The sequence below is a fragment of the Caretta caretta genome, chromosome 24, assembly GCF_965140235.1.
Source record: "Caretta caretta isolate rCarCar2 chromosome 24, rCarCar1.hap1, whole genome shotgun sequence".
In the NCBI taxonomy this organism is placed as follows: domain Eukaryota; kingdom Metazoa; phylum Chordata; order Testudines; family Cheloniidae; genus Caretta; species Caretta caretta.
The window spans coordinates 19231113-19255038 of NC_134229.1; the positions used below are offsets into that span (position 1 = coordinate 19231113).

At 68.9% G+C, this 23926-nt stretch overlaps 1 protein-coding gene across 1 annotated transcript; it reads right to left on the reverse strand.

Annotated features, from left to right (window-relative positions):
• Positions 1–148: 148 nt before the first annotated feature.
• On the reverse strand, positions 149–22498 carry CADM4 (cell adhesion molecule 4). The gene is made up of 9 exons (XM_048828162.2): positions 22390–22498; positions 11370–11516; positions 10555–10707; positions 9415–9549; positions 9037–9198; positions 8130–8220; positions 6304–6476; positions 3995–4123; positions 149–2006 (listed from the first exon to the last, which is right to left on the reverse strand). The coding sequence occupies exons 1-9, from the start codon at positions 22472–22474 to the stop codon at positions 1897–1899; spliced, it is 1185 nt and encodes a 394-aa protein (XP_048684119.1). The 5' UTR covers positions 22475–22498; the 3' UTR covers positions 149–1896.
• Positions 22499–23926: the final 1428 nt, after the last annotated feature.

A 23926-nucleotide genomic window follows, 5' to 3' on the forward strand; every position in this document is an offset into this window, starting at 1 on the left:
GAAGAAACCCGGGATCTCACTCAACCCGCGTCCCTCATTTCTCAACCCCAAGCTGTGATTTTTAGGCCCCCGTCTGACACTTTCTAAAGGTGGAACAGGGGGTCCCCCAGGACAGACCCCACAAACCAGGTCTCTGCCCCCACTCGGGTTAAAAGAATTAATCGGGGAGTTTATTGAAGTATCAAAGGCGGTTAAAAGGCGACAGATATTTACATATATATTAACGTTCAGGCTGCGGCGGGGGCGGGGGAACAGTCTCGGGGTGGGGGGGCCTGGCCCCCCCACAGAGCCCCCTCTCCCCACCCCGGTTATATATTAATTATTATCTCTCCCATTCGTTTCCCTTCTCCCCTCCCGCGACACACACGCTAGAAAATAACCTCCAGCCAGAGACGGGGCTGGGACCCAACGGGGGGTTCTTCCGGACAAAGTGGGGGGCTGGGGGGCATGAGGATCTGGGGGGAAATCAGGGACGTGGGGGGGTCAGAGAGGATCGGGGAGGAGACGCCCACACTAGAGACGCGGCCCCGCTGGGGTGGGGTGGGGGCTGGTAATACAGGGACCCCTCGCCCGGCACTGGGACATGGCCCCTCTGGGGTGCGGGTGGGTTATGGGGGGGCCCCTCACCGGCATAGGACACGGCCCCTCTGGGGTAGGGGTGGGGGCGGGTTATAGGGGGACCCCTCGCCCGGCGCTGGGAAGGGGGTCCCCGCTCGCCGGCAGGCCGTGACGGGGAAGCTCTTTCCCAATGTAACCCAGGGGATTCAGGGTCCGGTTTCTCCGATGCCCGGGGGGGGGGAAGGTGCTGCGGCCCCGCCTGTGAGGGGCGAGCATGCCCCACCCCCACCCCGGCAGCACCCCCAGCGCTGGGGGCAGCCAAGGGGCTGGTGCACTGGCGGGGAGGAGGGTGAAATCTGGATTTGCCCCATTCGCCCCCTCTGGGCCCGGGGGTGCCCCATGGCAGGTGAGTTCCTGGGGGTGGGGTAAGAAGCCCCGGCCCCCCAGCTCCTCCGCCCCCCCACCAGCCCCGTCTCAGGCTGTTGTGCTTGGTGAGGACGTCACATGACGAGGACGGACAGACACTGATGGACAGAGAGACACACACCCCCCCCCCCCCAACAATCATGGCTTTAAAGAAACAGTCCAACCTGCTTTTAAGGCCCACAGCAGGAATACGGGAGCCCTGGATGGAACCCAGGAGTCCGGGCTCCCAGCCCCTCCCTCCACCCCAGTAACCCCCCCCAGTGCCCTCCTGGAGCCAGGGATAGAACCCAGGAGTCCGGGCTCCCAGCCCCCCACCCCTCCACCCCCGTAAACCCCCCAACGCCCTCCTGGAGCGGGGATAGAACCCAGGAGTCCGGGCCCCGCGGGGGGAGGGACTCCATCCCCCATCCAGTCGCGGCACAGTTAAGCTGTTTACAAAAGCACCCCATGGTCTCCACCCCCTCCCTGTTTCCCTGGAGACCTGCCCCCCATCAAAGGAGCGTGGCCACCCCTACTGTATTGTGGGTGAGGCCAGAACCCCCTGCTTCAGCCCCCCACCTCACCCGACCCCCCATCTGCCTGGGCAAAGGACACCACCTTGGGTCCCTGGAGTGGGGACCTTCACACAGGGTGGGTGGGGCCTCAGCCCAAGGGCGTGGTCTTACTGCATAGGGGCGGGGCTTCTTGTCAGAGGCGGGGCCTCAGAGCCCAGGGGTGTGGTCTTACTGCATAGGGGTGGGGCTTCTTGTCAGAGGCGGGGCCTCACGGCCCAGGGGCAGGGCTGGAACCCCAGGCTGCTGGCACACGGGCCTTGGTTTCAGAAATTAAACCAGCCCCCCAGCCCCGGGGTTCGGCCGCGGCTCGATGGGCTGGTCCAGAGGCGCCCGGCTCGGCCCGGCCCGGCGCCCCGGCTCAGATGAAGAACTCCTCCTTGCGCTTGTGGCTGCCCCCGCCGTTGAGAAAGGCCTCGCGCACCTCGCCGTGCTCGTCCAGCCCGCTGGCCTCGTGCGTCAGGTAGGAGCCTGCCGGGGGGAGAGGTGAGGGGGGGCGGTCCGGCCCCGCCCCCTCCGGCCCTGTCCTGTCCCCTCCCCTCCCCTCACTGCCCCGCCCCCTCCGGCCCTGTCCCCTCCCCTCCCCTCACTGCCCCCGCCCCCTCTGGCCCTGTCCCCTCCCCTCCCCGCCCCCTCCCCTCTCCTCTCCCAGGGCCCCGCCCCCTCTGGCCCTGTCCCCTCCCCTCCCCGCCCCGCCCCCTCTGGCCCTGTCCCCTCCCCTCCCCGCCCTGCCCCCTCCGGCTCTGTCCCCTCCCCTCTCCTCTCCCAGGGCCCCGCCCCCTCTGGCCCTGTCCCCTCCCCTCCCCGCCCTGCCCCCTCCGGCTCTGTCCCCTCCCCTCCCCACAGCCCCGCCCCCTCTGGCCCTGTCCCCCTCCCCTCCCCACCCTGCCCCGCCCCCTCTGGCCCTGTCCCCTCCCCTCCCCGCCCTGCCCCCTCCAGCTCTGTCCCCTCCCCTCTCCCACGGCCCCGCCCCCTCTGGCCCTGTCCCCTCCCCTCCCCCACGGCCCCGCTCCATCCGGCCTTGTCCCCTCCCCTCCCCGCCCTGCCCCCTCCGGCTCTGTCCCCTCCCCTCCCCCACAGCCCCGCCCCCTCCGGCCCTGTCCTGTCCCCTCCCCTCCCCTCACTGCCCCGCCCCCTCTGGCCCTGTCCCCTCCCCTCCCCGCCCTGCCCCCTCCGGCTCTGTCCCCTCCCCTCTCCTCTCCCAGGGCCCCGCCCCCTCTGGCCCTGTCCCCTCCCCTCCCCGCCCCTGCCCCCTCCGGCTCTGTCCCCTCCCCTCCCCCACAGCCCCGCCCCCTCTGGCCCTGTCCCCTCCCCTCCCCACCCTGCCCCGCCCCCTCTGGCCCTGTCCCCTCCCCTCCCCGCCCTGCCCCCTCCAGCTCTGTCCCCTCCCCTCTCCCACGGCCCCGCCCCCTCTGGCCCTGTCCCCTCCCCTCCCCCACGGCCCCGCTCCATCCGGCCTTGTCCCCTCCCCTCCCCGCCCTGCCCCCTCCGGCTCTGTCCCCTCCCCTCCCCCACAGCCCTGCCCCCTCTGGCCCTGTCCCGTCCCCTCCCCTCCCCCACGGTCCCGCCCCCTCTGGCCCTGTCCCCTCCCCTCCCAGCCCTGCCTCGCCCCCTCTGGCCTGTCCCCTCCCCTCCCAGCCCTGCCTCGCCCCCTCCGGCTCTGTCCCCTCCCCTCCCCCACAGCCCTGCCCCCTCTGGCCCTGTCCCCTCCCCTCCCCCACGGTCCCGCCCCCTCTGGCCCTGTCCCCTCCCCTCCCCCACGGCCCCACCCCCTCTGGCCCTGTCCCCTCCCCTCCCCACCCTGCCCCCTCTGGCCCTGTCCCCTCCCCTCCCAGCCCTGCCTCGCCCCCTCTGGCCCTGTCCCCTCCCTCCCCCACAGCCCTGCCCCCTCTGGCCCTGTCCCCTCCCCTCTCCCACGGTCCCGCCCCCTCTGGCTCTGTCCCCTCCGCTCCCCGCCCCGCCCCCTCCGGCTCTGTCCCCTCCGCTCCCCGCCCCGCCCCCTCCGGCTCTGTCCCCTCCCCTCACTGCCCTCGCCCCCTCTGGCCCTGTCCCCTCCCCTCCCCGCCCTGCCCCCTCCGGCTCTGTCCCCTCCCCTCCCCCACGGTCCCGCCCCCTCTGGCCCTGTCCCCTCCCCTCACTGCCCGCCCCCCTCCGGCTCTGTCCCCTCCCCTCCTCCATGGCCCCGCCCCTCTGGCCCTGTCCCCTCCCCTCCCCCACGGCCCGCCCCCTCCGGCTCTGTCCCTCCCTGCCCTGCCCCTCCCCTCCCCACGGCCCGCCCCCTCTCCCCCCCCCCTGGCCCTGTCCCCTCCCTGCCCTGCCCTGCCCCGCCCCCTCCGGCTCTGTCCCCTCCCCTCCCCCACGGCCCCGCCCCCTCCGCTCTGTCCCCTCCCCTCCCCTCCTCACCCCCGCCCCCTCTGGCCCGGCCCCTCCCTGCCCCGCCCCCCCGCCGCGCCCCGCACCTTTCTGCCGGACGGAGCCCCACAGCACGCCGATCAGGACGCAGATGACGGCGAAGACCAGCAGGGCCAGGATGCCGCCCACGATGGCGTAGGGCACCGAGGTCTGGGCCTCCACGATGGCCCCGGGGTCTGGGGGCAGGAGGGGGGGGCTCAGTGAGGACTGGGCCTGGACCCCCCCCCGCCCCCGCTCTGCGCTGGAGACGGGACGGGGGGTCCCTGGCGTGGAGCCGGGGATCGGGATCGGGGCCGCTGCCGGCGGGTGCTGTCGGGGGGGGGGGCAGGACCCAGGGGAACCGGGGGGTCCCCGGCAGCGAGCCCGTCGGGGGGCGATGCAGGCCTGGGCACATGGCACCGTTCACTCGCCCTGCGTCGGGCTGCCCCTCTCCTGCCGGCGCTGCGCCCCATAGCCCCCCATTGCTCTGCACTGTGCCTTGGCACTTCAGGGGCACCGGCCGCACTGGGGGGCCTGCGGGTCGGGAGTGAGGGGCGCCGGGGGGACAGGGGGCTGCGGGTCGGGAGTGAGGGGCGCTGGGAGGCCTGGGGCACTGGGGTGGGAATGAGGGGCACCAGAGGGGCAGGGGGCTGCAGGTCAGGAGTGAGGGGCACCAGAGGGGCAGGGGCTTGCAGGTCGGGAGTGAGGGGCACCAGAGGGACAGGGGGCTGCGGGTCGGGAGTGAGGGGCGCCGGGGGGACAGGGGGCTGCGGGTCGGGAGTGAGGGGCGCTGGGAGGCCTGGGGCACTGGGGTGGGAATGAGGGGCACCAGAGGGGCAGGGGGCTGCAGGTCAGGAGTGAGGGGCACCAGAGGGACAGGGGGCTGCGGGTCGGGAGTGAGGGGCGCCGGGGGGACAGGGGGCTGCGGGTCGGGAGTGAGGGGCGCCGGGGGGACAGGGGGCTGCGGGTCGGGAGTGAGGGGCGCTGGGAGGCCTGGGGCACTGGGGTGGGAATGAGGGGCACCAGAGGGGCAGGGGGCTGCAGGTCGGGAGTGAGGGGCACCAGAGGGGCAGGGGGCTGCAGGTCGCGAGTGAGGGGCGCCGGGGGGGCAGGGGGCTGCGGGTCGGGAGTGAGGGGTGCTGGGAGGCCTGGGGCACTGGGGTGGGAGTGAGGGGCACCAGAGAGGCAGGGGGCTGCAGGTCGGGAGTGAGGGGCGCCGGGGGGGCAGGGGGCTGCGGGTTGGGAGTGAGGGGCGCCGGGGGGGCAGGGGGCTGCAGGTCGGGAGTGAGAGGCGCCGGGGGGGCAGGGGGCTGCGGGTTGGGAGTGAGGGGCGCCGGGGGGGCAGCCATTGAGGCTAGTTTGCATAATGTGTTTTCTTCATTGGTTTGACTGATTCTAGTGTTATTTTCTTTGGGTTTTGTTGATACCGAATTCGTCTCTGTTGCTCATAATACCTGGCTGTAAAACAAGGAACCTCCAGGCCTGTCCCATTAGCTCCAGCCAGTCGGTGTAAGTGTTTGTAACCTTTGGCCTAGAGAAACGGCCTCGGTTTCCCTTTTGAGTCTGGGGAAGGGGAGACCGGAAGAGAGACCTGAACGTGTTTCCCACGCGTTTGCAAGGGACTGGTGACCACCGGGTTCACCGCCGAGCAGGGACGCCATGGTTTAGGCCAAAGATAATGGTTTTGGGGATGAGATAATCGACACTAACGTGTATGAAGACGTGTGAGCCTAAAGAATAAAGGGACCCCAAAGATTTAGCTGGGTGAGGATATAAGCTTTGTGCCTGGCAGGCTGGGCACTGACATGAAAATCCAGGGCAGTGCCAGGACCCTATAAAACCGTGTCGAGGGGTCGCTTTTTCTATCTTCTGCCAAGCTATTAGCCACTCGACCCTGATCTCTGCCAACTAGGGGAACCTGGACCATCGAATTCATCGGACATGCCAGAGACAAGGCTGCTCCTCTGTCGCCCCGACCAGGTCTCCAGGGAAGGGGGTGAGTTGGCTCGTTTAAATCGTCTTTGAGAATAGAGCTGTTCCCGCCAGGGCCCACAGCATTGCATGACTGCTTTGTGATTGCTTTAGACCTTTGATTATCCTTCCATTCGTTTGAATAAAGATCTTGAAATTTCGGTATTGTCCTCAGTATAAGTGTCCTGGCCACACACCCCGAGAGCCCACCCACAACGTGGAAAACTCTGTGTTCTCCAACCCTGCAGCCTGAAACGGGACAAGAACCTCAATATCTTCTGGTCAGCTCACTGGTGAGCCGTAATAAGCTAGCCCCATAAATTCAGGTCAACGGGGGGCTGTGGGTCGGGAGTGAGGAGCGCTGGGGGCTGCGGGTCGGAAGTGAGGGGCGCCGGGGGCTCCTTACCGTAGACCACCAGCACATACTGGTCGGAGGCGCGGCCGTGTTTGTTGGCCGCTTGGCAGGCGTAGGTGCCATTGTCCCCCGGGTTCAGCGCTGGCAGGGTCAGCTCCGCGCCCTGGATCTGCACCCGCTCAGGCAGCGAGTCATTCGCCCGGCTCCACATGATCTCAGTGGGGCTGCGGGGACAGACACCGGGGAGGGGGCGGTGAGCTGGGCGATCCGTCCCCTGGCGCCAGCGGGCAGGGCCAGCCCAATACCAGGGTGATGGGCAGCAGCACGGATCACCGGGTGATGCAGGATTCCTGACACACACACCCCCGGCACTGAGACATGCGGCCCCCCATATCCCAGCCTCTGGAAACATCTGGCACTGTGAGCTTCCCCGCAGCAGGGCCCACAGCTGGAGACCCTGGTGTGAGGCTGTATGAAATATGGGGGACGCTTTATGATACTATTGATACCCGTGCCAGAACGTGGCCGTGACTCGTGCCAGATCTGCCGTGTGAGGAGCCCGTGACAGTGCTATGATTTGCCGAGTGTGATGCCCTGCTTTCTGTGTTTGTACCTCCTTCGTAGTGTGAGTTAGACGCACACAGGCTGGAGCTGCATTTCCAAACTTGTGCTGTGTTTCTGGGGGACACCTCAGCGCTGCCCAGCCTGATCCACGGCCCACCAAGGGTCATCAGCTGGACAATGAACCCCCTGAAAGGAGCCAGGGGATACACCTGATGGGTCAGCAAGGCACGTCCGGTGGACAGGCTTTTCCTTGCCATGTGCTGGGCAGCTTGTGTTCGGGACACAGGACGTGCCAGCCACACGGCAAAAGGAATATAAATGGGGCCCTCCCAAATTCATGGTCCATTTTGCTCAATTGCACGGTCACTGGATTTTAAAAATCATAAATGTCACGATTTCAGCTACTGAAATCTGAAAGTTCACGGCGCTGTACTTGTCGGGGTCCTGACCCAAAAAGGAGTTGGGGGGGGGGCGTAAGGTTATTGTAGGAGGTGGGTGCAGTGCTGCCGTCCTTACTTCTGCGCGGCTGCTGGCGGGGCACTGCCTCCAGAGCGGGGCGCCCGGCCACCAGCCACGGCTCTCCGGCCACCAGCCGCCGCTCTCCGGCCACCAGCCGCCGCTCTCCGGCCGCCCAGCTCTGAAGGCAGCGCAGAAGTAAGGGTGGCAATACTGCGACCCCCCATAAAATAACCTTTGGACCCCCCTGCAACTCCCTTTTGGGCCAGGGCCCCCAATTCGAGAAACGCTGGCCTCCCCCGTGATATCTGTATCGTATAGGGTGAAAGCCCCCAGGAGACCAGATTTCATGATCCGTGGCCCTGGATGCGGTAGGGCCCTAAAACATAAAGGGCAGCTGCATCTTCTCCGTTGGGTCGTCAGTCCCACGTCTTCCCTCTGGAGCAAAGGGCGCAATGACCCATCCCAGCTGTGTGCGGTTGTGTTCCAGAGGGACCTGCAAGTCAGCAAACTCACCGCGACTGCTGGGATCCTGATCTTGGGACTCTGAAGTGTCTGCAGGTATCTGGTTGCTTTATCCTTTGACAACCGTCTCCCTGTGCTTTCCCCGTAACGGGGCCTCAAACGTCATCGCACCGCGAGCCCCTTCCGACAACGAAAATTACTAAGGACCCCGGGACCCGCCAGAGCCCCACTGCCCTGGGCTGAAGCCCTCGGACTTCGGCTTGGGGCCCAGGCCCTGACCTTGGCATTTCCAGGGAGAGCTGCCCTAGGCACCTCGGGTCACACCTGGCGCTGCGAGCTTCCCCGCAGCAGTGCCCCGACACACAGCCCGCGGCCCCCTGCGGGTCACTCACAGCGGGTTGCCGTTGACGACGCAGGTGAGGAGCAGGGTGTCGCCCTCACGCAGCACGGCCTGGCTGGGCTGGATCCGCGCCGTGGGCGAGTCTGCGGGGAGAAGACGAGGGCGGCTGCACAGGGAGCCCGGCGGCTGCGCAACCCCACAACGTGACAACCCAACCCCCCCCGCACACCCTAAAAACAGCCCAGCTTACCCTGGCCACACAACGCCACCACACGTCCCGTGCGCCCCCCCCCCCCGCACGACACCACAACCCAACAACACAACACCCCCATCCCCCCGCCAGCAACCCAACACCACCACAATCCCGTGACCCCCAGCATCACAACAACCCGACACTCCCCCAGAACAGCACAGCTCACTCCATCCGCACAACCCCAGCACACGCCCGGCGCGTCCCCCAGCACGACACCACAACACGACAACTCCCCGCCTCCGCCAGCAGCCCCTGAACTCCCTCAGCAACATGGCAGCCTACGACCTCCCCGACAACCCGCACAAAACAGCAACATGCTGCCCCCACAACACCCGACACACACAGGACAACACAACACGGCACCAGCTTCTCACAACTCAGCCCCAGCCCCCCACCCCCCATAAATTCAGTGCACCCAAAACCACCCCACAACTCGCCCCTCTGCACACTCACAACCCAAAGCAGCCCACGGCCACACACCGCCCCCCGACCCACCGCCACAGCTCCCAGCCCAACCCCGCACGCGACTCTGCCGTGAGGAACGCGCCCCCCAGGGCAGCCCCATCCCCAGCGGCTCCCTGCCCCCCACCCCCTCCTCCCTTTCCCCCCTCACCCCACCCCGCCCCAACCCCCCTTACCCCCACCCGCCCCCTGCCCCCTTCCCTCTCTGCCCCCCCGGCCCCCCCCTTTCTCCCCCCGCACTTACACTGCACGTCCAGCACGTACTGCGTCTGCTTCCGCTGCCCGCGCAGGGCGGGGTGCGTGGCCTCGCACGTCACGATGGCGCCATGGTCCCGGCGCTCGACCCGCAGCCGCACCGACGTGCTGACCCGGAAAACCTTCCCCAGCTGCTCCCGGCTGCTGAGTCCTGCCACGGCGCGCCCGGGGGTGAGCGACTCAGGGGGACCCCGGCTGGCCCCCAGCCCCCCCGCCAGCCCCCTGCCCTGCAGCGGCCGGCCCTGCCCCACCCCCAAACCCCTGAGCCAGCCTCCTCATCCCGGAGGGGACAGGCCCCCTGCCCCATTCCCCGGCCCCTCAGCCGGCCCACGCCCCTAGCGGGGAATAGGCCCCTTGCCCCCCTCACCTCGCAGCTCCCGCCGGTCCCGGTACCAGCGCAGGGTGGCCGCGGGGCGCGACCGGGGCACGACGCACGTCAGCTCGACCTCCCCGCCCTCCACCGCCTGCTCCTTCACCTCCACCGTGGGGTTCTCGGGGGCCACTGCAGAGACACGGGGGTCACTGGGGCTGGGCCCTCGTCTCTTCCCAGAATCCCCCAGGGCAGCCGCCCCCCCCCATCCCTCCCCATTGGCCCTTGGGGCAGCCACTTCTTGTCCCTTCCCAGAGCACCTCCCTTCCCCTGGGACAGCCACCCCCAATCCCCTCCCAGAATCCCCCAGGGCAGCCACCCCCCCACGTCCCGTCCCAGAATCCCCCAGGGCAGCCGCCCCCCATCCCTCCCCAGAATCCCCCAGGGCAGCCACCCCCCCCCCCACGTCCCGTCCCAGAATCCCCCAGGGCAGCCACCCCCCCACGTCCCATCCCAGAATCCCCCAGGGAAGCCGCCCCCCCATCCCTTCCCAGAGGCCCTTGGGGCAGCCACTTCTTGTCCCTTCCCAGAGCACCTCCCTTCCCCCGGGACAGCCACCCCCAATCCCCTCCCAGAATCCCCCAGGGCAGCCACCCCCCCATCCCTTCCCAGAATCCCCCAGGGTAGCCGCCCCCCCCCCATCCCTCCCCAGAGGCCCTTGGGGCAGCCACTTCTTGTCCCTTCCCAGAGCACCTCCCTTCCCCCGGGACAGCCACCCCCAATCCCCTCCCAGAATCCCCCAGGGCAGCCACCCCCCCACGTCCCGTCCCAGAATCCCCCAGGGCAGCCGCCCCCCCCATCCCTCCCCATTGGCCCTTGGGGCAGCCACTTCTTGTCCCTTCCCAGAGCACCTCCCTTCCCCCGGGACAGCCACCCCCAATCCCCTCCCAGAATCCCGCAGGGCAGCCACCCCCCCACGTCCCATCCCAGAATCCCCCAGGGCAGCCGCCCCCCCCCCCCACATCCCGTCCCAGAATCCCCCCAGGGCAGCCGCCCCCCACCCCACATCCCGTCCCAGAATCCCCCAGGGCAGCCGCCCCCCCCATCCCCTCCCAGAATCCCCAGGGCAGCCGCCCCCTGTCCTTTTCAACAGCCCCCCTGACCCCGCAGCCCCCCACCCCTCCCGGCCCCGCGCACCCAGCACGGTGAGCGAGGCGATCTGGTGGTGCGTGTCGTCGGTGTACAGCTGGCAGAAGTAGCCGCCCTCGTCCTCCAGCCGGACGTCGGAGAGCAGGATCCGCACCTGCTTCTGCGTGAACTCCACCAGCTGGAACCGTTCGTCCTTCAGAGCTGGGGAGACGGGGATGGGCTCAGCGGCTGCCCCCGGACCCCCCACTTCCCCCCGCCCGGCGACCCCTCACCCCGCGCGCCTCGGCCCCCGCCTGCCTGCCAGCCCATTACCCCACGTGCCCGGCCTCCCCCCGCCCGGCGGCCCCTCACCCCGCGCGCCTCGGCCCCCGCCTGCCTGCCAGCCCATTACCCCACGTGCCCGGCCTCCCCCCGCCCGGCGGCCCCTCACCCCGCGCGCCTCGGCCCCCGCCTGCCTGCCAGCCCATTACCCCACGTGCCCAGCCTCCCCCCATCCGGCGACCCCTTACCCCGCGTGCCCGGCCTCCCCCCGCCCGGCGGCCCCTTACCCCGCGTGCCTCGGCCCCCGCCTGCCTGCCAGCCCATTACCCCACGTGCCCGGCCTCCCCCCGCCCGGCGGCCCCTCACCCCGCGCGCCTCGGCCCCCGCCTGCCTGCCAGCCCATTACCCCACGTGCCCGGCCTCCCCCCGCCCGGCGGCCCCTCACCCCGCGCGCCTCGGCCCCCGCCTGCCTGCCAGCCCATTACCCCACGTGCCCGGCCTCCCCCCGCCCGGCGGCCCCTCACCTCGCGCGCCTCGGCCCCCGCCTGCCTGCCAGCCCATTACCCCACGTGCCCGGCCTCCCCCGCCCGGCGACCCCTTACCCCGCGTGCCGTTAAAGAAGAGCGTCTGCCGGGCCGGGTTCTGGATCACCACGATGGAGCCGTCGTACCGGTGCAGCCGGCAGTTGATCTCGGCCACGCCGCCCTCCACCACCGTCATGTTCTCCGTCTGCACCTCCTGCGCCAGGGCTGGGCGGGCGAGAGCGGGGGTCAGGGAGAGACCGGGGGTCGGGAGCCACGCGGATACCCCCACACCCCTCCGCAGACCCCTATGGCACTGAGGGCCCTCATCAAACCCGCCAGCGTCACAACGACCTCGACGCGCGGGAGAACTGGGCCCAAACCAACGCCCTGAGGACACGTGCCAAACCCAGCCCGGGGTCAGGGAAAGGGAGATACTGACCGGGCGCCCGCGGTGCCAGGCCGCCGGAGCAAGGCTGAGACCGGCAGAGGGGGGCGAGACACAGGAGGTTGCCGCCCCGCTCTGCTCAGCGCTGGCGAGGCCCCGGACGGACTCCTGGGTGCAGTTCACGGGGGGCCGTGCTTTCGGGAGGAGGGGGACAGCCCTGGAGAGTGTCCCCAGAAAGCAACAGAACTGCTCAGAGCCGACCGAGGCGCAAAGGGGAAATCCCGGGGCGCACCTGGCCGAGCGGGCGGCTGACTGGTCCGCCAAGGCCGGGGGCCGTTCTCGTGAGGCCGGGGATCACGGCAGGACAAGCCAAGCAGGGCGTTAGCAGAAACCCTCCCACTCCCGGGGCGTTCAGCCCGGTGCAGGCTCTGAGAGACCCCCGGCGCTGCAGGGTTTAGGGACAAAGCCCTGCCCGGCTGGTCCAGGGTGACCCGGTCCCACCCGACGCGGCGATGACCGTACGGGGTGCGTGGAGTGGAAGAGACGGGCCTGGGCCCTCTGCCCTCCTAAGCTGCCCCCGGCCGCCGGCGCTGCACCAACCTTAGCTGGTGAACGGCCCGGGAGGGACACACTGCAGGCAGCGCCGGGGGAAGCCATCCTGGGGCCGGCCTGGGACCGGGGGGTGGTGGCATCTCTGCCATGCAGGGGGGCACCATCGTGTGCCCCCCGCCCCTGCGCAGGCCTCCTGGTTTGCAATGACCCCAGCCTCCGGGGAGAGGATCCCCTCCACAGCCCCCACCCAGACCCAGGGCCGCCAGCTCCCCACCTCCCCGAGATTTTGCAGTGATTTGTTACATGTGGCATGGAAGTAGGGGGCGGGGCTTGTTGGAACAGGGGCGTGTCCTATACCGATAAGGTGGGGCTAAAACATCCTTGATCCCCGATTGGCCCAGAAGAGGCCAGGGCCAGTTCATGCTGCTATTTCTGCCGCTTTCCCAGCCCACAAAAGAGGCCGATGGCGACTGTCATGTGACCTTTGACCTCTGCCATGAGGCCACTTCCTGTCTTTGGCCCAACCTCTCTCCCGGTGCGTACCCAGGAAGCCATGCCTCGTGTCACTTCCTGCTTCACTCCCACCCATGGCTGTGTATTATGCAGTGTAAATTACGATGGCCGACACCTCTCACACCACCTCTCGCATCTGCCAAAATGGCCGTCCTCTCGCTGGGCAACGTCGATCCAAATGGCCGCCCCTCAACGCAACGTCAGTCAACCAAAACGGCCACCCTTCCCTCAATGTGATCTCAACCAAAACAGCCGCCCTTCCCTCAACGCGACGTCGGTCAACCCAACAGCAGCCCTACCCTCAACGTGATGTCAACCGAAACAGCCGCCCTTCCCTCAACGTGACGTCCGTCAACCCAACAGCTGCCCTACCCTCAATGTGATGTCAAACAAAACGGCCGTCCTGTCTCTCCAGTATCAATCAAAATGGCCACACTACCCTTTGGACAACGTAGACCCAAATGGCCGCCTTTCTGTCAACGCGACGTTGACCCAAATGACCGCCCTGTCTCTTCAGCGTCAACACAAATGGTCGTTTTCTCTCTCTAGGTGATGTCAACAAACTCACCATCATCTCCCTCTCCACAATGTAGAAAAACACGGCAGCCCTATCACGCTCTCCGCCCGCCAGACAAAAATGGCTTCCTCGTCCTTGTGAAACAGAAACAAACATGGCCGCCCCTCCGTGACTGCCCTCTTTCTCCATCCGTGCAAACACGGCTGCCCCTCTGGGATGGACAGAAAGCTGTCTGCTCCTCACTTGCTCCAACAGACATGGCCATCCAAGGACCATGTCAACGGAAACGGCTGCCATCTTGCTATCATCACCTAGCAACAAACATGGCCTCCCCTTAGCGACACAGACACTTGGCAACGCGGACCAATGTGGCCGCCCTCTCTTGTACAAGGCAGGTGGCGGCCCGGGGGACTGTTGGCCCCGCACTGACACGCGGGGGGGTTGGTTGGCGAGCTCCCGCTACCAATAGAAAGGGGGCGGGCTGATGGGAAACCAGGACCGAGACTGACAGGCCCCAGGCCCAATGGGGAGAGGCCAGCCATCCAGGTCAGCCTGATTGTTAGGGCAGGCAGGCCAATGAGGGAGTCAGGAGGACGGGGGGTCCCGCCCCCTATGGGAGCTAGGCCAGAGGGGCAGAGTTAAGGGGAGAGCAGGGGCCCAGGGAGCTGCGCTGGAGGCAGGGTGGGGCTGGGGCTGGGGCTGGGGTCCCGGGGCCACGCAGCGGGACGACGGCTTTTCCTGCCCCATTTCCTCCTTAGTTTTCATCGGCTGGTTTAATCAGTTGCATTTGCTTGAGCGCCCCGAGCAGAGAGAGCCCGGATCCCTCCCGGGCCCAACCTGGTCGGGGTTACGGGGACTCTGCCCCACGGGAGGGAGGACGGGGAGCCCTCGAGGGCAGGCCGGGCGCTGGGCGAAGGGAGTGGGAGCGAGGACTCAGATCCTGTCACCAGCCCATTGCACCAGGTTGAGGCCAGCAAGTTCCCCACAACAGCGGGACTCCCCACCGGCTCCAAGAACAGGGGCTGCAGGTGGGGAGTCGGGGGCGCCATCGGGTGGGGTGTGAGGGGCACTGGCTGAGCTGGGGGGGCAGCAAATCAGGAGTGAGGGGTGCCAGCAGATTGGGGCCTGTGGGTGGGGACCGAGGGGCGCGGGTCGAGCTGGGGGGGGGCTGCGGGACGGGAGCGAGGGTTGAGTTGGGAGGGCTGCGGGACGGGAGCGAGGGGCGCGGGTCGAGCTGGGGGGGGGCTGCGGGACGTGAGCGAGGGTCGAGCTGGGGGGGCTGCGGGACGGGAGCGAGGGGCGCGGGTCGAGCTGGGGGGGCTGCGGGACGGGAGCGAGGGGCGCGGGTCGAGCTCGGGGGGGCTGCGGGACGGGAGCGAGGGGTGCGGGTCGAGCTCGGGGGGGCTGCGGGACGGGAGCGAGGGGTGCGGGTCGAGCTGGGGGGGGCTGCGGGACGGGAGCGAGGGGCGCGGGTCGAGTTGGGGGGGCTGCGGGTTGTGTTGCCCCTTTAAGTCCCTTGAGGATTTGTCTCCGCCTCCTCTGACATCATAATGGGTCGTCATGGGAACGGCTCTGATCAGCTGGTGCTGTCAGTGGGGGATTGAGCTGGGGGGGGTCAATAACCAGGTGGGGGGGCCTGGGCAGAGCTGGGGGCGAAAGGCCGGGGGAGGGGGTGGTAATGGCAGCTGGGGGGATGGGAGAGAGCCCCCCACATAACCTCACCCCATGGGCCTAGACCCCCCCTCACAGCCCCCCACCAGACTGCAACCCTCCCCCAGTGGCGGCATCAGTGAAGCATTGTGGGTAACCCCCAGGCCGATGAGGGGCCCTGGGCTGCACCCCCATGGCTGGGATCCCCCCCACACTTCCTGGGTCCCAGGGGCAGTTCCCGTCACACCCTCCAGGGGGCGCTGGGCAGCCCCGCCCGCCTCCTCCCCACCCCCCACGGTTCCATTCAGCTCCAGCGAATCAGGCGTTGCCATGGCAGCCAGCCACCAAGATTTGCATATCCGAGTCCTTAAATATTTGGCTGAGAGGCAGAGATGGGGGGGCTGGAGATTGGGGGGGGCAGAGAACTGGAGCCTGGGCCCCACATGGCCCCTCCCCCCCAGGTTAACACCCCTCGGCCCCCAACAGCAGGGGGCGACGGAGGCCAAGCATGGCCTCATCTCTCGCTTTGGGGTACCCGGGGTGGGGGCAGGGGGTAAATTGAAGGGGGGAGGGGATGAGGCTGGCTCCCCAGGGGGCAGTGGAGTGGGGGGTATTTGGAGGGGCTGGCACTGGGGGGAAGTGGGGTGGCGTGGGGGGTAACTGGAGGGGCCTGGCACAGGGGTGGCTCGCCAGGGGGCAGTGGGGTGGAGGGGTAAGTGGAGGGGCCTGGCACTGGGGGGAAGTGGGGTGGTGTGGGGGGTAACTGGAGGGGCCTGGCACAGGGGTGGCTCGCCAGGGGGCTGTGGGGTGGGGGGGTAATTGGAGGGGCCTGGCACAGGGGTGGCTCGCCAGGGGGCAGTGGGGTGGAGGGGTAAGTGGAGGGGCCTGGCACTGGGGGAAAGTGGGTGGCATAGGGGGTAACTGGAGGGGCCTGGCACAGGGGTGGCTCGCGGGGACAGCGGGCAGGTGAAGACGGGCCGGCGAAGGGGCCGGAGCAGAGAAGAAAGGGGGCGCAGGCCGTGGAGGACGGGAACGAGCCGGGAGAAATGGGGAGAAATGTCAGGAAGGGGGCGGGTGGGGGGGATACAGGGGGCAGGAGGGGGTGCAGGGGGGCAGGAAGGGCTGAATGGCGACATTGTTGCTGGTTCCATCCAGTTGCTCCCGTGCTCCGGCCGGGGGTCCCGCCTGGCTGCTCACGGCCTCGCTGGGGCCAGAGCCGAGGGGCAGCAGATGGGAAGGACGCGAGGGAGGGAGGGAGGGGCAGGGGGGCTGTGGGGGGGGGCACGGCGGGCGCGGGGGGGCACGGCGGGCGCGAGGGGCAGAGCACCCAGGCATCGAGCAGCAAAGGGAAACCACGACCCGGGGTGTCGGAAGGGCTGGACCCAGAGGAATGAAGGCGACACACAACACAGGGAGCCTGGGGTCGCAGCCCCCCCAACGAGCGTCCGCCCCCCTCCCACGGGCCTGGGGGTGCCCCACACAGCTCCCGCTCCTGGGCTCTGACCAGAGGGACGCAGAGAGCCTGGAAACGCCAAGGGGTGGGCCCCAGGCCTCCCCCCAGCCTGCCGTGCCCCCCCGCCAGGGACTCATTGATATTCCAGCCACGGCCACCTTTCCCCTCTGGGGCGCTGGCCCCGATCCGGCCGGGGGGGCACTGGCTGGCTCAGGGGGTGGGAAATGGGGCTCGGGGCCTGGGGCAGGACGGGGCCTGTGCAAACACCAGCTGTTACTGGGGGGGGGGGGGCGCTGCAGCCAGGACTCCTGGGTTCTCTCCCGGCTCTGGGAGGGAAGCACGGCCCGGTGGTCAGAGCAGGGCACCCCTGGGGCCGTAGTTCACACCCCTTCTCCCCACGGCAGCCCCCGCAGCCAGCACCGCCCCCCCATAGCCCCCCGAGCACCCCCTGCTGGGAGCGACGGGGCCGGCAGAGTTGGGGGCCCCCCGTCCCCCCATGCAGCTGTCTCCTCACCATCCAAGCTATGCCAGCCAGGGTTGCCGTGGCAACACCCCCATCGCCCGTTGCTAAGCACCAAGGCTGTAGCACTCCCTGGTGTGCGGAGGGGGGGCGGTTTATTGCTGTGTCAGCTTGTTCCCCAGGCCCCCCCCCACCTCCGCAGGGTTTCCACGGCGACCGCGGCGCAGCCAGCTGTGACTGTCAAGGTCACTCGCACCACCAAGGTCACCAGTCCCGTCCCCCCCCCACCTCCGCCGGTGCCCCTCCCTCCCGACCCACAGCCCCCTGCTAGCTCAGCCCTGGGCTCCCCCATGCCCTAAGTTAGCTCCGTGCTGCTGGCCCAGCCACCCAGGGGGCGCAGCTCTGGATTCCTGGCATATTTTGGGCCCCACCCTGCCCCCCCCGCCAGTGCCAACAATGGGGCCCATTTTTCTGCCAGCTCGAGCCCCCTTCCCCACAAGGAGAGAGAGGAACTGCCCGGGCTCCCAGCCCCCCCTTCCCCTGGGTGGGAGAGGATCAGTTCAGCCCTCGTGACCCAGGGGGGCGAACCCTCCTGGGGCCAGTGAACCCCCCCCGCCCCGAGAGCTGCCCATCGGTCTGCAGCTCCCATTCACCTCCAGCCACTGCCCAGCACTGCCCCCACCTGGGTGGGGAAACTGAGGCACTAAGATCATGGAGTGAGGAAATAGCAGGAATAGAACCCAGGAGTCCTGGCTCCCAGCCCCCCTACTCTGATGCATCATAGGTCAGGGTTGGAAGAGACTCAGGAGGTATCTAGTCCAACCCCCTGCTCAAAGCAGGACCAACCCCAACTAAATCAGCCCAGCCAGGGCTTTGTCAAGCCGGGCCTTAAAAACCTCTAAGGATGGAGATCCCACCTCCTCCCTAGGGAACCCATTCCAGGGCTTCACCTCCCTCCGCATGAAACAGTGTTTCCTAATCCCACTGCAACTCGAGACCATGGCTCCTTGTTCTGTCAGCCCCCACTCCCCTCCCAGAGCTGGGGAGAGAACCCAGGAGTCCCGGCTCCCAGCCCCCCTGCTCCAACCCACCAGCCCCCACTCCCCTCCCAGAGCTGGGGAGAGAACCCAGGAGTCCTGGCTCCCAGCCCCCCGCTCTGAGCCAGAGCCAAGGCCATTCCAGCTCTGGCAGCAGGTCCAGGCTGTTGGACCCCATCCAGCCCTGGTGCCCCAGCAACTCCTGTGGGGGAGGGGAAACAGGGACCAGCCACCCCCCAGGGGCCCATATGGCCCAGGGATGTCAGCCCACCCCCTCCAGGGGCAGATTCCTTGCGGGACAGCGGAGGGGTGGGATGCTGGCACCCCCCATGGGTGCGGCCCTGACCCACACATTCCTGCCAAGCCAGGAGCGCCCGCCACTGCCCACAGAATCGCCAAGATGGGAACGGACAAGGGGCCTTTGTTCCACTGCCAGCGAGCACCCGGCACCCCACCCCCACCCCGGACGCCTGGGTCCCTTGGACTGGATCAGGCTGCTGCGTCCCCATCAGACCCCTCCGTCCCCAGGACACCTGGGTCCCTAACTCCAGTTCAGGCTGCCCCATGCACACACATGGGGCAAAGCAGCCAAGTAAAACCAGGGGGGGCTCCCCCCACCCCACCTCACTGCTGCCAGCACCCCTCAATCCAGGCCCACGGCCCCCTGCTAGCTCTGGGAGGGGAGTGGGGTCTAGTGGGTCAGACCAGCGTGGGGCTGGGAGCAGGACTTCTCTCCCCAGCTCTGGGAGGTGGGGGGCTAGTGTTTAGAGCAAGGGGGGTTGGAAGCCAGGGCTCCTGGGTTCTTTCCCCATGTCTGGGAGGTGGGGGGGGGGGCTAGTGGCTAGAGCAGGGGGGTTGGGAGTTTGGAGAATGAAGACTTGGGCTAGTGGGGGGGCCAGTTGCCATAGCAAGGGGATGGGCAGGGGAGGGGCTAGTGCCCGGGGGAGCTGGCGCCGTGGGGTGACAATGGCCTTTTCTCCACTGCCTGGCGGGGATAAGGACCTGCTGTGCGGGGGGGACAGAGCTGCCTGTCAGCCCCGCGGCCTGCACGGGCCGTCTCCTCCTGGCACAGCCCCCGGGGACACGCCACTGGGGGGAGGGAAACTGAGGCACAGACCGGTCCAGGTGACCCCCAGGAGAGAACCCAGGAGTCCTGCCTCCCAGCTCCGCCTGCTCTAAGCAACCAGCTCCCTGTCATACCAGGAGTTCGGTGTTTCATACAGAGACAATATTCCCCCTGCATCCCCTTCGAAACAGCCCCCCCCCCCCCCCCCGGCCCTACAGGGGCTGCATCCCAGGGCCGGGCGATGGGGTCTCTGTATAATCAGCCCTCCCCCCACCCCAGAGGGGCCACGTCCCAGCGCCGGGTGGGGGGTCCCTGTATAACCAGCCCCCCCACCCCAGAGGGGCCGTGTCCCAGCTCCCCGAAGATGGCAGATGTGTTCGGAGCTCGCTGGACCTGGCCCCCGGGCACGGGCAGGCCGAGCGAGCGTCTCTTCAGGCCGGGTTCCCAGGGACGCGTCCATCGCTGCACGCCAGCGGGGAGAGGCTGCCAGGGTGGGGGCGGCAGGGCTCCCAGGGGTGGGGGGGCTGGCACCATGGGGCGCCACAGGTGTGGGGCCGGCACGTGTTGGCTGGGCACTGGCCCAGAGGCGATTTCATTACAAGAGATAATTGGGACGAGCTGGCCCCACGCGCCAGGAGCTGTCAGCGGGCACGGCTCCTGCTGACAATCACAGGGAGCCCCACGCCCCCCAGAGCCAGTGCCCTGCCCCCCACAGTGTGCTGCCCCCCACAGCCCCCACCCCACCTCCTGCTGGGAGCCCCCCCCCACCCCAGAGCCAGCACCCCACCCCCCAGAGTCAGCACCCTTCCCCCCACGGCCCGTCCCCCGCAGCATCCCCTACTGGGATAGTTAGAGCTGGGGGAGGGGGCTGGGACCCAGGACTCCTGGGTTCTCTCCCCAGCCCTAGGAGGGAATGGGAGCGAGTGGTCAGAGTGGGGACTCGGGTGCCTTCTCTGCCACTGACTAGCTGTGTGACATGGGCCCTCCCCGGGTGGGAAGCCCTTTGAGGGCAGGGCCCGTCTCTCACTGTGGGTCTGGGCGCCCGGCTGTCCCCAAGATCAGCAGCACCTGCCAGCCCTACCAGAACCCCCCAGCGGTGGGGCAGGAACCCCAACGGGCTCCAGCTCCCCCCACCCCTCGGCTCCCAGGGCTGGGACACGGGGGGGAGGGCAACACCCAGGGGCCGCCAGTCGGTCCCAGGGGTCAGCGTCAAGGCTGGCTCCTTGGGCCCAGCAGCCAGACCCGGGGCCAGGGGACCCAAGCCTGTAGAGACCCCCCCACACCTCCGGCCCCTGGAGCCCAGGCCCTGCACCACATACCCCATGCGGATCGAAGCGGGGATCCCAGCACCCCAAACCCTGCCCAGCGCCACATAGGGGAGCCGCACCTTGTGCTGTGGGCGGCCCCCCACCCCGCTAACCCCAAACGGACGCCTGGCTCGGCAAAATAAGCACGTCCCCCACCCCATCACTGTGTCGCAGGCCACCCGCTCCTCGCATCTCCACAGGCCGCTGGGGGAGGCTGCGTCTTTCAAACGCCCTTCTGGACCACGAGAATCACACCCCCCCCCCATGTGGCTGCAAACATGTCCCCCCCAGTCCGGTATCTTGCAAACCTCCCAAGGGAGTGGGGGGCTCTCCGCTGAGCCCAGCCCCCCACACCGCAGGGCTGACCCTGGAGCAGCTTCCCCCCGATTTTCCCCTCCCAAAGCGAACCCGGCCCCTCGGGAGCAATTTATGGCTTCACATAATCAGTGTCCCACACGAGGGGGGGGCAGGGATCGGAGCCGCCCGCAGCCCGGCTGGGGCTCCCAGCTCCAGCTGACACAATCCGTGGGAGGGAGGCGTCGCAATGTTTTGGGGGAGCCGGACCGGGACACCTGGGTCCCACTTCCCCCCAGTTCAGCCCCAAAACCCTGCTAGAGGACGGGAAGAAGGCGAAGATGATCCCCCTAATCACTAACACACACACACCCCCGCCCGCAGTTTGAGTCCCCCCCCGACTGTCCATCCTGGAGCCGCCCCACAGCTGCAATGGGGTGGGGGGGCAGGGAACAATTTGCCATGCAGGGGTGGGGGGAGGGATACCTGCTGGGTGCCCCCCCAGCGCTGGGATGGTGGCTGCAGGGGGCAGGGCCAGGCCTAGGCCAGAGGGCACAGAAATGCCACCATGGGCCAGGGAAGCTGGGCAAAGCGGGCCAGGTGGGGGGCCGGCTGGGAGCCGGGTTAAAGCTGGAGCCGGTGCCCACGGCCGGGGGGCTGAGCCCTGCCAGGAGACGCGGCTGGTGCCCAGCGCTGGGCCGGGAGAACAAAGGCTGGAAATCTGCAGCCAGCGGGATTCGGGGGGGAAGAAGGGGGGGGGGGAAACGCCATTTTCCTCCCGCTTTTTCTTTTCAGCGTCCCCGTTAATCGTGTATGAAAATAACCCGACGCCCAGCGCTTGGGCTGCCAGGCTCCCCGACCCTGACCCCGGCTCCCGACCCTGGCTCCGAGCCACGGCAGGATCCAGGGACAAATCGCTCGGCCATTTCCGTGCCCATGGAGCCAGGCTGGGACAGAGACAGGAGCAGAACAGGGCAGAGGAAGAAAGGGGGAGCGGGGGGGGGGGCGGGAACGGATGCGGCAGCTGGTCGGGACCCAACTCCCACCAGGGAGCCAGGCACAAGCAGATCGGGAATGGATGGTCTGGGCGCAGAAATACAAGGGACAGGCCGAGGCCGGAGCAGCGGGAGGAGATGCCAGATTGAAGTGGGGTGCACAGACATGCCAAAAATGGGGGTTCATGGGGATGTGATACAGGGGGTGCATGGGGAGATGCTGGAATGAAGTGGGGTGCTCAGGGATGCAATGCAGGGGGTGCATGGGGAGATGCTGGAATGAAGTGGGGTGCTCAGGGATGCAATGCAGGGGGTGCATGGGGGACAGTCAGGAAGTGGGGTGCCCGGGAGGGATGCTGGCAGGGTTGCTATGGGCTCTGAATGCTAAGCTGGCAAGAGGCGGGCCCGGGGGGCGGGGGGGGCGAGTGACACGGGGCTCCCAGGCCAGGCGAGGGGGGGGTCCTAATCCCACAGACCTGCCCCGGGGGCGGGGGGCACGAAGGATCATTTGAAGGCGGGGGGGGGGGGAAATCTAACAAATCCCAGAGGTGGCACCGCTGCAGAATGGCAGGCGGGGGGGGCATTGTTCCCCCCACCCCAGCAACAGCTGCAACCGTTACAGGGACCCCCACATTGCAGAACCGGGGGGGGGGGGTTGAGCCAAGAGCCCCACTCAAAAACCGCGGCTGCTTGGGGGCCCCCCACTGCCCAGCGCGCGCCGCTGCAAAGGGACCCGCCCCCCCGGAGCTGGCTGGGGGGCCGGAGAGCCGCGCACCTGGCATGGCCAACGGGGAGGGGGGGCTGCGCCCCACTGCCCAGCCCCACAGCCCCCCGCCCGGCCCCCCGGATCGCGCCCCCGCGCCCCCTACCTCGCCCGGCTGCCCAGAGCAGCCCCAGCGCCGCCAGCATCGCCCGGCCCCGGCCCCGGCCCCGGCCCCACGGCGCCGGCCCCATCGCTCCCGCCGCACGCCCGGCCCGTCTGCACCTGCACCGGGCTGCTCCAGCCGTAATGTATGCTAATGAGATGCGAGGGGCGGGCCAATGGCAGCCGGGCGGGGCCCCGGCGAGCGGGGCAGCGTGTTTACAAGTCCCATGCGGGAGTGGGGCGGGCAGGAGAGGACGGCCCCCCCCACCCCGCCCCACTGCCCCCTCCCCCGGGGCCCCCTCGCCCCCGACCCCCCCCATCCCGCCCCACTGCTCCCTCCCCCCCGGGGCCCCCTCGCCCCCGACCCCCCCACCCCGCCCCACTGCCCCCTCCCCCCCGGGCCCCCCACCCCGCCCCACTGCTCCCTCCCCCCCCGGCACCACTGCCCCCCCACCCCGGGCCCCTGGGCCCCCCACCCCGCCCCACTGCCCCCTCCCCCCCGGGCCCCCGACCCCCCCACCCCGCCCCACTGCCTCCTCCCCCCGGGGCCCCCTCGCCCCCGACCCCCCCACCCCGCCCCACTGCCCCCTCCCCCCCGGGCCCCCGGCCCCCCCACCCCGCCCCACTGCCCCCTCCCCCGGGGCCCCCTCGCCCCCACCCCGCCCCACTGCCCCCCCACCCCGGGCCCCCGGGCCCCCCACCCCGCCCCACTGCTCCCTCCCCCCCGGGCCCCCGGCCCCCCCACCCCGCCCCACTGCCCCCTCCCTCCGGGGCCCACCGCCCCACTGCCCCCTCCCCCCCGGGCCCCAGGCCCCCCCACCCCGCCCCACTGCCCCCTCCCTCCCGGCACCACGATTGCAAGGTGCTGGCAGGCCGCCCCCCACTGCTGGACTTGGGGGGCCTGGGGGGCCTGTTCTGCCCCCAGGTAAAGACCCTCCAGGGGGAAAGCGAAAGGGGCTCCTCAAAGCCAGAGCAGGGGGCGGGATCTGCTTTCGGGGGACCCAGGGGCTTCTCCAGACAAGAGGGGAGGGGAGGGTCATTGGCACGAGTATGTGAAGAGGAGAAACTGAGGCACAAAGAGAGCTCAGGTCAAGTAGCGAGGCCTGGGGACAGAACCCAGGAGTCCTGGCTCCCTGCCCCCTCCTACTCTAACCACTAGACCCCACACCCTCCCAGAGCCAGAGAGAGAACCGAGGGCCCCCATCACCCCAGGCACTGCCCAGACCCCCACACTGAGCTCGGGACCCCCTTGTGCCAAGCACACGGCACTGTGGCTATTCACTGCCCCCCAGGGCCCATAGGGGGTGGATCGGGGCAGTGACTGAAGGGCCCAGGGTACGTTACAGCAGCCCCGACGTTCCTCTCATTTGCCCCAGGGGCCGGGCAGTGACACCAGGGAACCGGAAGCCACCTTTGTGCCCTGGCCCCGGCCCGGTTCCAGGCGAGTGAGGATCGGGCCGAGTGCCCACCTGCCAGGGGCACTGAGGCATCTCTGATCTCCCCCAACCCCCCCCCCCCAATCTCCCACGCCCTTCAGCGGG